This window comes from Apiotrichum porosum (assembly GCF_003942205.1).
Source record: "Apiotrichum porosum strain DSM 27194 chromosome Unknown scaffold_7, whole genome shotgun sequence".
Taxonomy (NCBI): Eukaryota; Fungi; Basidiomycota; class Tremellomycetes; order Trichosporonales; family Trichosporonaceae; genus Apiotrichum; species Apiotrichum porosum.
The window spans coordinates 156891-169300 of NW_021167114.1; the positions used below are offsets into that span (position 1 = coordinate 156891).

The following is a 12410-nucleotide window of genomic DNA, read 5'->3' on the forward strand; positions in this document are numbered from 1 at the left end:
CCCACACGTCTCGCAATGTTACAATAATACACCAGTGTATTGCATGCGCTCCATCGAGGAGTGTTTTGCTTTGCAAGCTTCCAGAACTTGCACAAAAGCCTATGGAGTACTATGTCCCTCGCACCTTACACCAGGCTGGTGGAGTTGTAGTATGTCACCGAGTTGATTGCCCAGTAGGCCTCGCTGAACGCGGCGCCCTCGTTCTGGACGTAGGACGAGCACGTAGAGTAACCGGTCGAGGCGGCGCACGAATCCCACGAGCCCGACGAGCCGGCCCAGTCACCGCACAGGGTCGTGTCGAAGATGTTGAACTGGTCGTAGAAGAACTCGTACATGTTGCAGTTGGTCGACGGGAAGTGAGCGATGGGAGTGCCCCAGTTGGAAGTGTCGGGAGAGCCGTTGGTAATGTCCGAGGGGATCGAGCCGCGGGGGTGGAACCAGACCGAGATACCAGTGGTGACCCAGACGAGGGCGTAGACACCACCACCGTTGTTGTTGAAGCTGGTGCCGTACGAGTTGTCGCTGGTAGTGTCCATGACACCACAGCCCTGGTTGCCAGTGTTGGTGGACGAGCAGTCGTACGAGTCCCAGCTGCCGGTGGTGATGGTACCGGACATGCCGCTGGACAGGTCGGTGGGCATGGTGCAGCCGACACCAGTGTGGAGCGAGACCTGGTTCTGAGTGTTGGTGTTGACACCCTCAAGAATGTCAATCTCGCCACCCTGGGGCCAGTTGGGGCCGTTCTGCCACCAAGCGGGCCAGGTGCCACAACCGGTAGGCATGTGGTAGGCGTCCATGAGGACCATACCACCGGTCCAGACACGATTGCTGTGGAGACGAACCGACTTGCGGACGCTCGAGACGGTAGCCGTGGTCTCGACCTTCATGATGGCGCGGTTGTTCGAGTCAATGGAGACAAGGCCATCGCTCCAGGCGGTGGCCGAGTCGACGTAGTTGACGTCGCCGTGGGTGGGGTCCGAGTAGTCCCAGAAGGTCCAGTACTGCGAGTCGAAGAAGTTGGAGCCCGCAATGGTGTCGACGAGCTGCCAGGTAGAGGTCGACTGGCTGGTACTTGCGCTCGAGGTCGAAGTGGCCGAGTAAGAGGACTCGCCGGTCGCAGAGCTCGACTCGCCCCAGCTGGCAGCAGTAGACTGGCTGTTGTAGCCGGTGGTGGTCGTAGTCTCGTTCTTGGGAGTGGCCCAGCCGCCCGAGCCGATAAACGACGACGACTCGGTCTCACTAGGAGCCGACTCGGTCGAAGTGGCAGAGGGCGACCAGTCGTCCGAAGAGGCCGACGACGAAGTCGAGTTGGAAGAGCCACCACAGTCGGCAGAGCCTGACGACGTGGTCGACTCGCCCTTACGGCGACGCACCCGGCGACGCTGGGTAACGGGGGCGACACGGCGGCGGCCAAGGAACGTCTCGTTCTGCTCGAGGAACTTGGTTCCAGCGAGCTGCTCGGGGGTGACGATCTCGGCCTTGTTGACGGGCTCCTGGCCACGACGGAAGGGAAGGCGAGCCGCCTGGGCCGACGCCGCGAGGATGGGGAGGAGGAGACAGAGAGTGCGCATGTGCATGGTGTGAGTGTTGTAGTCGGGGTTGATTGTTGTCTAGGAGGGTTGAAAGAATGAGGACACTGGGGGTGTTGCGGCTAGCGCTTGATTCGACCTGCGAAAGAGAGTCCTAGGTGACGTCCGGCGTCGAGGGGAGAGACTGTTTTTGGGAGAGTAGTTGGGTGGAGAGAACAGGAGACCGGGGGGTTGTGGGAGACGGTCAAGGACGGTGGGGGGGTGGGGGGTTTGATGCCAACAATGGAGAAAAGGAAGGTGAATGAAACGGGTGTGGTGCAAGGGGATGATGGGTAATACCGCCAGCGGTAGAGGGGGTGGCAAGGGTGACAGGGAGGAGAGGGTTTGGCGGACGAGGAGGAGGTTGATGTGTATGAGAGACAGAGAGAAATAGAGAGAGAGAGAGAGAGCGAGAGAATGGGAGAGAGAGTGCGAGGGGGTTGGGGGTAATGTTGCGCGCGTGATGGGTGCGTGCCAGGAACCATGGACGTGTGTGTGTGTGTGTGTGTGCATTCCGGAGGAGAGAGGGATGGAGTGTGCAGAACAAAGGATTGATTGCCCGGGAGGAAGGTGGAGATAAACGCAAAAGCAAGGGGGGATCATTGTCAGCGCCAGGCTCTCTTTGACACACCGTGCACACGCTAGAGAGGCACACCATCAATGTTGACCATCCTCCGGAGGGATGAGGATGGTGGATGGTGGCCTTGTGGTGGTGGTACTCACGAGAGGAGGTAGAGTGAGGAGGATTGAGGTGGGTAGAGAGGAAAGGAAAGGATTGAGAGGGATGCGGCCAGCTATTACACTGTGTGTGTGGGTGTGCATGGGGGGGGAGGCGGGTGCGACTGGCTGGCCGCAGGCTGTGTGTGCACCAGGGGGCCAAGGAAGGGAGGGAGGAGGCTGGCTGACTGGCGCTCACTGGCGCTGGCTGGGCATGACTGTGGTACTCTTTGGGTGGCGTGGCCCCCTCCTCGTCGTCCCCCCGGTCGGACCGGCTAGGCAGGGGAACATTGAAGGCAGGCGCGTAGACGCCGTGCCTCGCGCGCACCGGGTGATGAAATGGTCATGACACGGTGGATCCCTTTTTTTTCCCTTAGTGCGCTCCCGATGGCTCTCTCTGGATCTCTGGCCGCCTGCGCCATCAGCCAATGCGCCAGCGTTCCCGCACAAGCAACAAAGGACAAGCGCGTCTCCCCCCTGGCGCGGGTGGTGCATTCTTGGGTCGCTGCGTGCATATTTCGCGCACCCAGAGCACCCACAGCGATCACAGCCGGCTCTCGCGTTCATTTCGCTGGCGTGTGGCGGCCATTCCTCGGGGAATGGCACACTTGGGAGATCTGTCCTATATTTGCGCATCCTTGGGCGTGCACCCGCGTCTCACCGTCGTGGCCAGGCGCGCGCCATTCTAAAGCACATGCATGCAGGGGGGGGGGGGGGGGGGACACACAGACACACCCACCATCCCACACTTCTGGACAGATGTAGTGAGCCATGTTCCGTTGGACCCGTTGCACAGCGCACAGCACACCCATACACAGCTCACACCAACACCAGTGTGCACGTTCCCGTATGGACCTGCGGCCTGCGGCTCCGCCAGCCTCACTCGTCAGCCAAGCGCGCCGACATGTTCCACCCCACGGGTTGCAAAGTGAGTCGCCAGGGTCCTCCATTGCAGGAACAACCACAGGGAACACGCCGAGCTCTAAATCTTGTCGCGTCCGACGGTCCATCACGTTGCCTGAATCCAAGCGGTCAAACGGGTCAAAACAGTCCCAACAACAGTGACAAAATGCAACCCGAGTCTCGGGGTCGCCGGCTGCGCAGCTGCCTCGTAGATAGATTAACGCTACGCGACACAAGGTGGATGATGGAGCGGGATGGCTGGTCTCTTGATCTCTTGGTACCAACTGCACACCACACCGTCCACTTGAACTGTTCCCGCGGGCTGGGCTTGGCAGAAGCACACACCTGCAGAGCTGGGTTCGCTGGGTTCCCGTGCCGTCGTTGCGCGAGCACTCCCTGCCTGCTCCTGTACTCCTGCCAGCCAGCCAGTCCCGCAGTGGGTCGTCGTCCCATAAACGAGCCTCAGGCCACAGATCCACAGACGACCCGAAACGACAGAATAACGGAGAGACGAGGCGGACAGCGGGAGGCAGCGTCTCACAGAGTCGTGCAGTTGTGTCCTCGGTTCCCGTCCTTTGGTACACCTGGCCCATGACAGCAGGTTTTACATTTCCGACGGTGAGGTGACGACCATGTTGCTGTGGACATTGCAGGGGTCATGGACAGCATGCACCTCTTGGCATTGCGGGAATCGATGCCTGTCCCGCGCCTGCATGCACGTCCGTCGAACCCAAACGCACAGCCGCTGCAGAAGAACAAGACTGGGTGAGGCACACACACATGTCATCTGGGAGAGGACGTAGGAACCTGTGTCTTCACGGTTTGGCATATGTAACGCAACAATTTGACAAGCACAAATCGTCCCAGCTCAGGCTGGTTTGTCGCTCGTCACCAAGCATGCCAAGAGTTACATCAAATGTCCTTGTCGTTAAGCACTAGTGCGACAGCACCCGCTAAACCTATTCATCTGTCGATGGCTGGAGACGCAGGGAGGGAGCGAGCAAAACACCCAGGGTACGGTGTAAACAGCGCAAATGAAGGGTCCCCGTCAGTCATTCTATGCCGCCGCAGGCCGCAGGTACGCAGCCTTTAGGAAAGACACGCACGCAGCATGCACAGTAATGGTTGCCCAGGGAAGGGATCCGGGAATGTACTGTACAGTACAGAGGCCGTACAGGACTGCGCCGAGCGCGCCGAGCTGTTGGGTCAGAGTGTAAATGCAGGACACGTCCAAAAAAGGTCAGTCCAGTATGATCGGCCAATCTGGCACGGCAGCTGCGCAGGCGCAGTGCAGTGATCTCAGTGACAAACCCCGTCGTCGCATCGCACGAACCAGACGATCGCGACCAGGTTCCTTGGCGGTCTTGGTAGATTCAGCTTTATAGGTGCTGTCTGCGGAACCAAGACATTTCGACGCCGATGCTGACCTGTGGCCTGTGGTGTGGTGAGTACTGTCCAGTACCTCGAGCATATCGCCTTTCAGTGGGGGTAGTTCGGACGTAACAGGCTGGCGTTCGACGGCCACACCGTGGCCACAGCGAACAGGTTGTCGGCGGTGGCTAGGCAGGTATAGTTGGCAGGTATGTTTGCGTGTCGCGCGGCTTGAAGTATCGGTACTGGCGGGACATCTCCCACCTAACCAGCGTGCTGGTGAAGCCAGGGATATAGAGGCAGTCCGCGGCCACCTGACTTTGTTTTGTGTTGAGCAAGGTTGCCTTGTGCTGGTCCCATCCATGTGACATGGCAGACTTTCAGCCCATCACGACACTGTAGACCACGGCCAGACGACCTTGTCTCGCGCCAATGTTGTTCATCGGCGTTGAGTATTTCCAGCTGAAGGCGTATTTGGGCGCATTTGGGAGAAACGCACTAGGGCTACTGTTTTCGTCAACAATAGGCGTGGTGTTTCTCGCCATGGTGTGGCCAGACGCTTGTGCCGTGAAACTGGTCGCCGTCGACACCGACTGGTACCCAAGTGGTAGTGGAGCCACCATTGCGGCCCGCATTAGCGTCAGGAGCGCATAGCCAAGTAGTCACCGAGTGCCAATGTTGTTGTTGTTGTTGTTCGCAGTGAGCGCTGTCAGTGGCCCTGCGCGAGCTGCTGCTTTTATGCCCTCCATGGGCATGTTGTCTCATACATCGCCGCCTAACCCATTACTCACACACGCAATACATACATGCTACATCGCCAGCGGGTCTGCCATCTGTCAGCGGGCTAACGGGGAAATGTAGCGTTGCACCACGTACCAATATCACTCTCTGGTTCGCTCTTGACCAGCTCGTCATCACGCGGCGCGGCCCTCTTGGTCCTGTCGCTCTCCTGCTGCTTGGGGGGACGCCCGCGCTTCCGTGGTGCCGGGTATGGGATGCGGGGTGTTGGTGGTCGAGGCGGACGGCGGGCAGGCGACGAGGACGGTCGTGTGCGGCCGGTATGTTCGTTGTCGACGTACGCGTCTCCGTCGTCGTTGCTGTCGCTGACAGAGTCCACGCGCCGGCGTTTACGCGCCGCAGCGCTGGGCCCGCGCAGGAGCGGCGACACGTCCGTCTCGGCTGGGCCAGATGCGGCTGCTGATGCGGACGCGGACGCGCGCGAGCTGGAGAGTCGCGGCGCGCGGGACGAGATGCTGACCTCGACGGCCTGTGATGTCGGGTTCCCACGCGACGCTGGTGCTGGCGGGGCCGAGACGCGGGGTTTGACCTTCCTCGCCTGTACACACGTTAGCATAAGTCGTGCAAGCTCGGTTTGTGGGGCATGCTAGAGCTCACCATCGACGGTCCTGCACGTGACCGCTCGGTGTCCGTCGCCGCGTTGAGCAGGCTCTGGACCTGTGTCGTAGCCTTGAACAGCGCGTCGTAGCGTGCTCGCCAGAGATCGCGCTCCTCCTCCGCCGAGCGCCGGGCGTCCTGCTCGCGCGCGTTGGCAGCGGCGCGCCGGTCCTCGGACCGCTTGTGGGACTCCTCGGCGCGCTGGGCGCGTGTCTCGGCCGCCTCGAGCGCGTCCTCCGTGTCGGCCAGGCGTGACTCGGCGGTACGCAGGACCTGGTTTTCGGCCTCGAGTTCAGCAATGCGCAGCTTGTACTCCGAGTTGCTCTGCAGCACGCCCTTGTTGAGAAACGTCGAGAGCTCGAGCTCGTTCCGGAGCGTCGTCACTTGGTCTTGCAGAGTGGCGCGAGGCGCCATCTTTGAAGGAGGAAAGGAAGGGGTGATGAGGAGAGAAGGCGAGGCGCAAGTGGAGCTGATGGGTCGAGAGACGACGGGGGACCAGTGGTGGCCGAGGTGGATGCGCGCCCCGAAAAGCGGCAGACCGGTCTCCTGGGGTGGGAAGCGGGATACGCCCCGTTGAGGATGGAGGATGGGAGCAAGAATCCAAAGAGACGTCCAGATGCGGGGATGAAAAAGACGAGGAAGAGAGGACGTCCCGTAGTGATCGTAGTGAGACTCAAATGCGCTCATTTGCGGCTTTGGTTGCGGGGGTTCAGGCACGGCGCGCGCGTGCCAACAATATGGGAGGCCCACCGAGTTCTCGTCGCCGCCCAAAACAGAAAACAGCTGAGCGTTTCCGCTTCCATCTTGCCCATTCTCGCATCCAACCCGCCATGCCCAGAGACAGCCCACCACACTCACGACAGCGGTCCCGCTCACCACGGAGAGATCGCGACAGGCCACGCGAATACGACAGGCGCTCACCCCGGCGCCGCTCGCCGGATCGTGAGCGCGAGCGCGGAGACCGTGGTGAACGTGGTGAACGTGGTGACCGAGGAGACCGTGACCGTGGTGACCGTGATCGCGACCGCCGCGATGGCACAGACAGGCGTCGCGATGACACCTACAGCTCGCGCGGGAGGGATGAAGGGTACTCGGCAAGAGACCGCGAGAAGGAGCGTGATGGAGACAGGAAGCGGTTTGACGAGGACACCGGTGGCGAGGTGAGTTGTGTCGTGTGCAGCTCTCTTCTGCTTGCTCGCTGTTGTTAACACGCATGGCAGGTCGCCCGCGCGCCGTCCCCCATCAAGCCCAACTTTGGCAACTCGGGCCTGCTCGCCAAGGAGGCCAACACGGTCAAGGGCGTGGCGATGAAGTACCACGAGCCGCCCGAGGCGCGCAAGCCGGTTCAGAACTGGCGGCTGTACGTCTTCAAGGGAGACGAGCAGGTCGGTGAGTACAGCTAACGATGCCTGAGACTGAGACGACCCAAAGCTGACAAGCCAGACCTCATCCACATCTACCGCCAGAGCTGCTACCTCGTGGGCCGCGACACCGTCGTGACCGACATTCCCATCGCGCACCCCAGCTGCTCGAAGCAGCATGCCGCCATCCAGTTCCGCCAGATCACCAAGCGCAACGAGTTTGGCGACCAAAAGTCCGAGGTCAAGCCGTTTGTCATCGACCTCGACTCGACAAACGGCACCTATGTGAATGGCGAGGAGATTCCAAAGTCGCGCTACTATGAGCTGCGCGCCAGCGACGGTGAGTTGGCTGTTCTGTGGCCGTAGAGAAGCTGACACCCTTCCAGTGCTCAAGTTTGGAACGTCGTCCCGAGAGTATGTGCTCCTGCACGAGGATGCTGGCAAGTAGAGAGGAGATAGGGGTAGCAGAGAGCATGTCACGTTTTTTACATTATACGGATCGAGTTGGCCAAAAATGACGACTGTTCTCAGCGCCTGTGCTCACATACGGCGCAGCGTGGATATGAGCATGTCATGGATTGTAATGTGCAAGGTGTGTACAGATGCTGGGCATGGCCCCTATGTGGGTACAGGGGACACGGGGCGGGAAGATGCAGGAGATGCAGGAGACTGGGTGCCCGACGCTGCCTCCCGAGCAGCGCGCATGGCCGCCGGTCCGCGGTTGATGAAGTTGGGGAACGAGTAGTCGCCCTTTGCAAACTTGATGCGCTTGCCTTCGCCGAGGAGGCGGTAAGGTAAGATCCAGGCGACGGCGTTGACAGGTCCCGTGGCAGCGGCGGGGTCGAGAACCTGGCTAGTGTGGTCGTTACCGTTACCGTTGGCTTCACCGTTGCCGTTGGCGTTGACTTTCTCGCTCTCGCGACGCTGTTTATCGTCGTCCTCGGTCTCATAGTTGCTCTGGGCCCACCCATTGATGCGCCAGCGCGGCTGGTTGAAGAGGTCACGAAACACGACGTGGCCTAACAGCAGTGTCGTCATGCCCTCCGCTGAGCCGTGGGCGAGGCTCTCGAGGCTCACAACGGGGAGAGGGACGGAGATGTGGACGACACGCGGGGCAGGTAGCCGCTTCTGAACAACCATGGATGTAGACGGGGCGGCGATGCGGCCCGAGACACGGGCATGGTACTCGGCCACCAGCTGGGTGGCAATGGCGGCTGTTGAGGTGTGGAAGCTCGTCATGCCCTCGCGACAGAGAGGCGGGCGGCCTTCCGAGCTGTCATAGTCGGCAGGGTACGTCTCTGGCTCCCCAAAGACGTGCAGCTTGATCCCGGTGAGAACTCCAGCCTTGCCCTCGTAACGGCTCCCTTCCCAGAAGTCGCCGTCTTGCAAGCCGGTCAGGCAGCGCATGCGACGCTGCTCACCGCCCTCGCCGATCATGGTCTCGGACGAGATGGTCTCCTGAACATACTTGATAGCGTTGCGGGTGGCCCAAAACTCGATGGCCTGGTCAACAGTCACGAGCGCATCGAGAGCGTCCCGGATTTGCTCAATGACAGGGGCGCCCATTTCGTCGATGAGCCCATGCACCAGCTCGACCGAGTTCTTGCTCTGAGCCCGCCATTCAAGCCTGTCGTTGGGGATGAAGCAGCGCGAGTCCTTGCCCTGGACATGCGATTCGAGAGCGTGCTCGGGGCGGAAGTAGCGCGCAGCAGCTTCGTCCTCGTCCTTTGGTAATGGGTAATGCACGAGGTCAGAACAGAGACCCATGAGCGCTGTGGGGTCGAGGTTGAGACGGCGAGTGGGCCTGACCACGGGTGGCGGCGGCACAGTCGTCGGTAGCGACGAGAGGGAGAACTCGGAGAGGTCACCAAAGACGAGTTTCACACCGCGAGCACGCACAGCAGCAAAGGTTGCTGGGATGCGCGGGTCGGGGTGGCCGCCAGCTGGGTGCTCTTCAATGCGAGTGATGCGGAGGGTGATGGTCGGACGAGCCGCTCCGGGTGGTCGCTCGGCCTCGGCCACAGCAGCGAGGAGGTCGTCCACAAGTCGAGTGACGGTATTGCTGATAGGTGGTGGAGGGCCAGCATCCTCGTCCTCGTCCTCGGTGAGGTAGCTATCTTCTAACCTGAACTCGGCGAGGAGGGCGGATGCCTTTCGGTTGTACAGGCGGATCCATTCTGCGCCGCCGCGTGCGATCACGTCGACAAACGTCTCACGAGCCTTCTTTCCGCCTGCACCCTTGAAGGCGGAGCGGACGAAGGTGACGGGTGCGCGGGCGAGCACGACCTGCTTCCAAATGGTCACGAGGCCCAGTACGGGAGGAAGAGGGTCCTCGGCGAGTGGAACGTCCGACGCGGCCATCTGGTCTGTCAGTTCAAGCCCCACAGTACCACCCACCTTGTCTAAAGCTGCAGCTTGGTTCTCGATAGCGGCCATAAACCCCACGATCCCAGGTGGAAGGAAGCTGCCCCATGTCAGATCGGTCGCTTTGTCGAGGATGGGTGGGACGAAGGAGAATCGGGTGGACTGAAAGGCGCGTGTATGGACAACAAGCTCAGCCATGTGCTGCCTTGCCACGTTTAATTGTGCCGTATAGTCGGGCATGGTAACGACGAACAGCCTCCACAAGAGCACAAAGACGAAAAGTGGAAAGCTGTTGGTGAACAACAGTGGAACGGGAAATAACAGTGTAACGGGAATTAACTGTCCACCTCCACTCGAGGACAGCCTACAGCCTGGAATTTTGCCACCGCGGCACAAGGCCGATCAGCCATAACGCGTCACATCGTGATACACAAGGAAACTGATATTACATACACACGGGTCTACGGACATGCTAAAAAGGCCTGTGTGGCCTTGAATCTAGGACACCATTGTCTAGATATCCACCTGGAAACTCCACCTGCGCTGTACAGTTAGCCATCGTGTTCGTCGCTGATGAAGACTCACCTCAAGGTAGCCCTTGAGAGTGTCGTCAAGGAGGATGTCGTGCCTCTTCTGCACATATGCCTGGCGGTTTGTCAGTAAAAGTTCCATCGCCCCTCCAGCGAGCAACTCACCGCCTTGTTGGTGACCTCGGAGCGAATCTTGGCAATGGGCTGCTCGGCCATGTCCGACTCGAGGATGAAACTGAGGTCCTCGACAGCGCGCTCGAGGTCACGCTGGTTGTCCTCGAACAGCTCCGTCATGTTGTTGCGCGTAAGACTGACAGGTTAGCGCACACAGATCTGGCAAACCCACTAGAAGGCCATGCAGTAGGACCACTTGAGGAGAATACGCGACTTGATGACGACGCTGACAGCGTCACGTGCAAACTGGACCTCGATCCAGGACAGGTTTCCGCTGTTCTGCATCTGCTCCATCTTCTTCTCAGTCTTCTTGTAGAACTCGGCGTCGAGCTTGGCCGATTGCTCGTGGTTCGCCCAGCGGTTGAAGTACTAAATGGAGTCAGCAAGGAACCAAGACTTGTGCACTAACGTGGAGGTAGCGTTCCAGGCTCGCGCGGCTCTTGGCCTGGGCATCACGGGCATTGATACCAGATTTCTCGTCAAAGCGGTTGCACTGGTACCAGCTGGTACCATGCTCGGACCAAGGGCCCATGCACACCCAGCAAAACTCGCCCTTGCACTTCTTGCAGGTCATGTGGTTGCAACCACCGTTCTTTTCAATCGTCGACTGGCACTTGGGGCACTCCTTGGTGTGGGCGTTGAGCCAGTTGGCCGTCTCCGAGTCGTCGGCACACTTCTTCTCCCAGAGCTTGACAATCTTGCAGAGGACAGGACGGTGGTCGGCAGCGTAGCCACACCCGAAACACATGTCGTTGCCGCAGTGGCAGACAACAGTAGGGACGAGCTGGTTGAGCATACGGGGAGGCGCCTGCGAACACTCGATGGCATACTCGCAGCTGGGGTGAGGGCACCAGCGAAGATTTGGCGAGTCGGCGACAAAGGCGGCATTCAGCAACTCGTGGTACCTACAGGGTTAGCCCGTACAGGACACACAGTCAAGCGTTGTCTTTTCTCACCTTGCCGAAACGTCGGACGTGACCAGCTCGTTCACAGCCTCCTCCCTCACGACGCGGTTGCAGCCGCTCTCCATGCACTGGACTCGCGCACTCTCGCCCTCGCCCTTGACCTTGCCTGTGAGGTACTCTTGCCAGCAGCCGCGGCAGAAACGGTGTCCACAGCCGAGGGCAAACGTCTTCTCCTCAAACTGGGACGCCGGGAAGTCGTCACAGCAGATAGGACAGTCAAAGGGCTCCTGGTGGGAACTGCGAGTCTGGCGAGTGGAGCGGGGAGGAAGCGACGCGATTGAGGTACTGGGAGAGCCAGGAGGGGAGAGCCCAGAGTCCGCAAGGGACTTTGCAGAGTCGGTCCAGAACTCTTCCTGGAGCTTTTCGGCATTCCAAGCGTAGTGACGGAGAAGAGTGGCTGCTGCGGATGACTAAAGGTTGGTCAGTTACTATTTACGGTCCGCATGGTAGCGCCAACTCACAGGAACCTCAAGTAGCGTCTGGATCTTCTTGATCTCCTTGTTCTGCATGTCAAGGAGCTCCTGAGGCGAGCGGACCTTGTACGACACATCGTAAGGCTTCTTGGAAGGGGCCTCTGCGCGGCAGTGTCAATGTTGTCCGGATGGGAGCGGGGTTAGGCAGGCAGGAGGGAAGCAGGAAGGATGGACAATGACTCACCCTCGATGGTGGGGCTCAAAGCGTCAAAGACGTCGGGCTCAGACTCGGAGTCGATGTCTGCATAAACGTATCAGCTCGTGTTCCCAAAGTGATGGTGAGTGGTCCTTGAGGCCGGCTCGAGGGTGCTCTAGCGACCCATGCGCTGTGTGCGCCAATTTGCGTCCGCGCAACTCCACGACGAGGAGAGCGCATAGGACTGTGTGCAACTTACCGTCCATGATGTCGTCGTCCTGCCCAAAGCCGTCGTCGGCGTCATCGTAGTAAAAGTCTTCGCCGTCGGAAGACATGTTGGAGCGCGCCGGGGTGCCCAAGTCTGCGTCGTCTGAAGGGGTAGAGGACCGCGCGCGCTTGTTAGCGGGTTGCTGTGGTATAGGGGAGGTAGAGTCGCGAAGTCGCTTGTTGGCC

General features: G+C 60.0%; 6 protein-coding genes across 6 annotated transcripts; 1 reads left to right on the forward strand and 5 right to left on the reverse strand.

Annotated features, from left to right (window-relative positions):
* Window positions 1-125: 125 nt before the first annotated feature.
* Window positions 126-1577, reverse strand: EHS24_008365 (uncharacterized protein; the record flags this gene model as incomplete). The annotated part of the gene is made up of 1 exon (XM_028623681.1): window positions 126-1577. The coding sequence occupies one exon, from the start codon at window positions 1575-1577 to the stop codon at window positions 126-128; it is 1452 nt and encodes a 483-aa protein (XP_028475655.1).
* Window positions 1578-5368: 3791 nt separating this feature from the next.
* On the reverse strand, window positions 5369-6641 carry EHS24_008366 (uncharacterized protein; the record flags this gene model as incomplete). Its single annotated transcript, XM_028623682.1, has 3 exons — window positions 5369-5385; window positions 5436-5895; window positions 5955-6641. 3 exons carry the CDS (start codon window positions 6639-6641, stop codon window positions 5369-5371), a joined length of 1164 nt encoding a protein of 387 aa, XP_028475656.1.
* A 143-nt stretch (window positions 6642-6784) lies between these two features.
* EHS24_008367 (uncharacterized protein) lies at window positions 6785-7763 on the forward strand (the record flags this gene model as incomplete). Its single annotated transcript, XM_028623683.1, has 4 exons — window positions 6785-7114; window positions 7175-7343; window positions 7398-7655; window positions 7702-7763. 4 exons carry the CDS (start codon window positions 6785-6787, stop codon window positions 7761-7763), a joined length of 819 nt encoding a protein of 272 aa, XP_028475657.1.
* Window positions 7764-7933: 170 nt separating this feature from the next.
* Window positions 7934-9751, reverse strand: EHS24_008368 (uncharacterized protein; the record flags this gene model as incomplete). Its single annotated transcript, XM_028623684.1, has 2 exons — window positions 7934-9676; window positions 9713-9751. 2 exons carry the CDS (start codon window positions 9749-9751, stop codon window positions 7934-7936), a joined length of 1782 nt encoding a protein of 593 aa, XP_028475658.1.
* A 441-nt stretch (window positions 9752-10192) lies between these two features.
* On the reverse strand, window positions 10193-10503 carry EHS24_008369 (uncharacterized protein; the record flags this gene model as incomplete). The annotated part of the gene is made up of 3 exons (XM_028623685.1): window positions 10193-10222; window positions 10265-10324; window positions 10375-10503. 3 exons carry the CDS (start codon window positions 10501-10503, stop codon window positions 10193-10195), a joined length of 219 nt encoding a protein of 72 aa, XP_028475659.1.
* A 51-nt stretch (window positions 10504-10554) lies between these two features.
* Window positions 10555-12292, reverse strand: EHS24_008370 (uncharacterized protein; the record flags this gene model as incomplete). The annotated part of the gene is made up of 6 exons (XM_028623686.1): window positions 10555-10752; window positions 10793-11288; window positions 11340-11758; window positions 11810-11922; window positions 12006-12062; window positions 12217-12292. 6 exons carry the CDS (start codon window positions 12290-12292, stop codon window positions 10555-10557), a joined length of 1359 nt encoding a protein of 452 aa, XP_028475660.1.
* Between the last annotated feature and the right edge of the window lie 118 nt (window positions 12293-12410).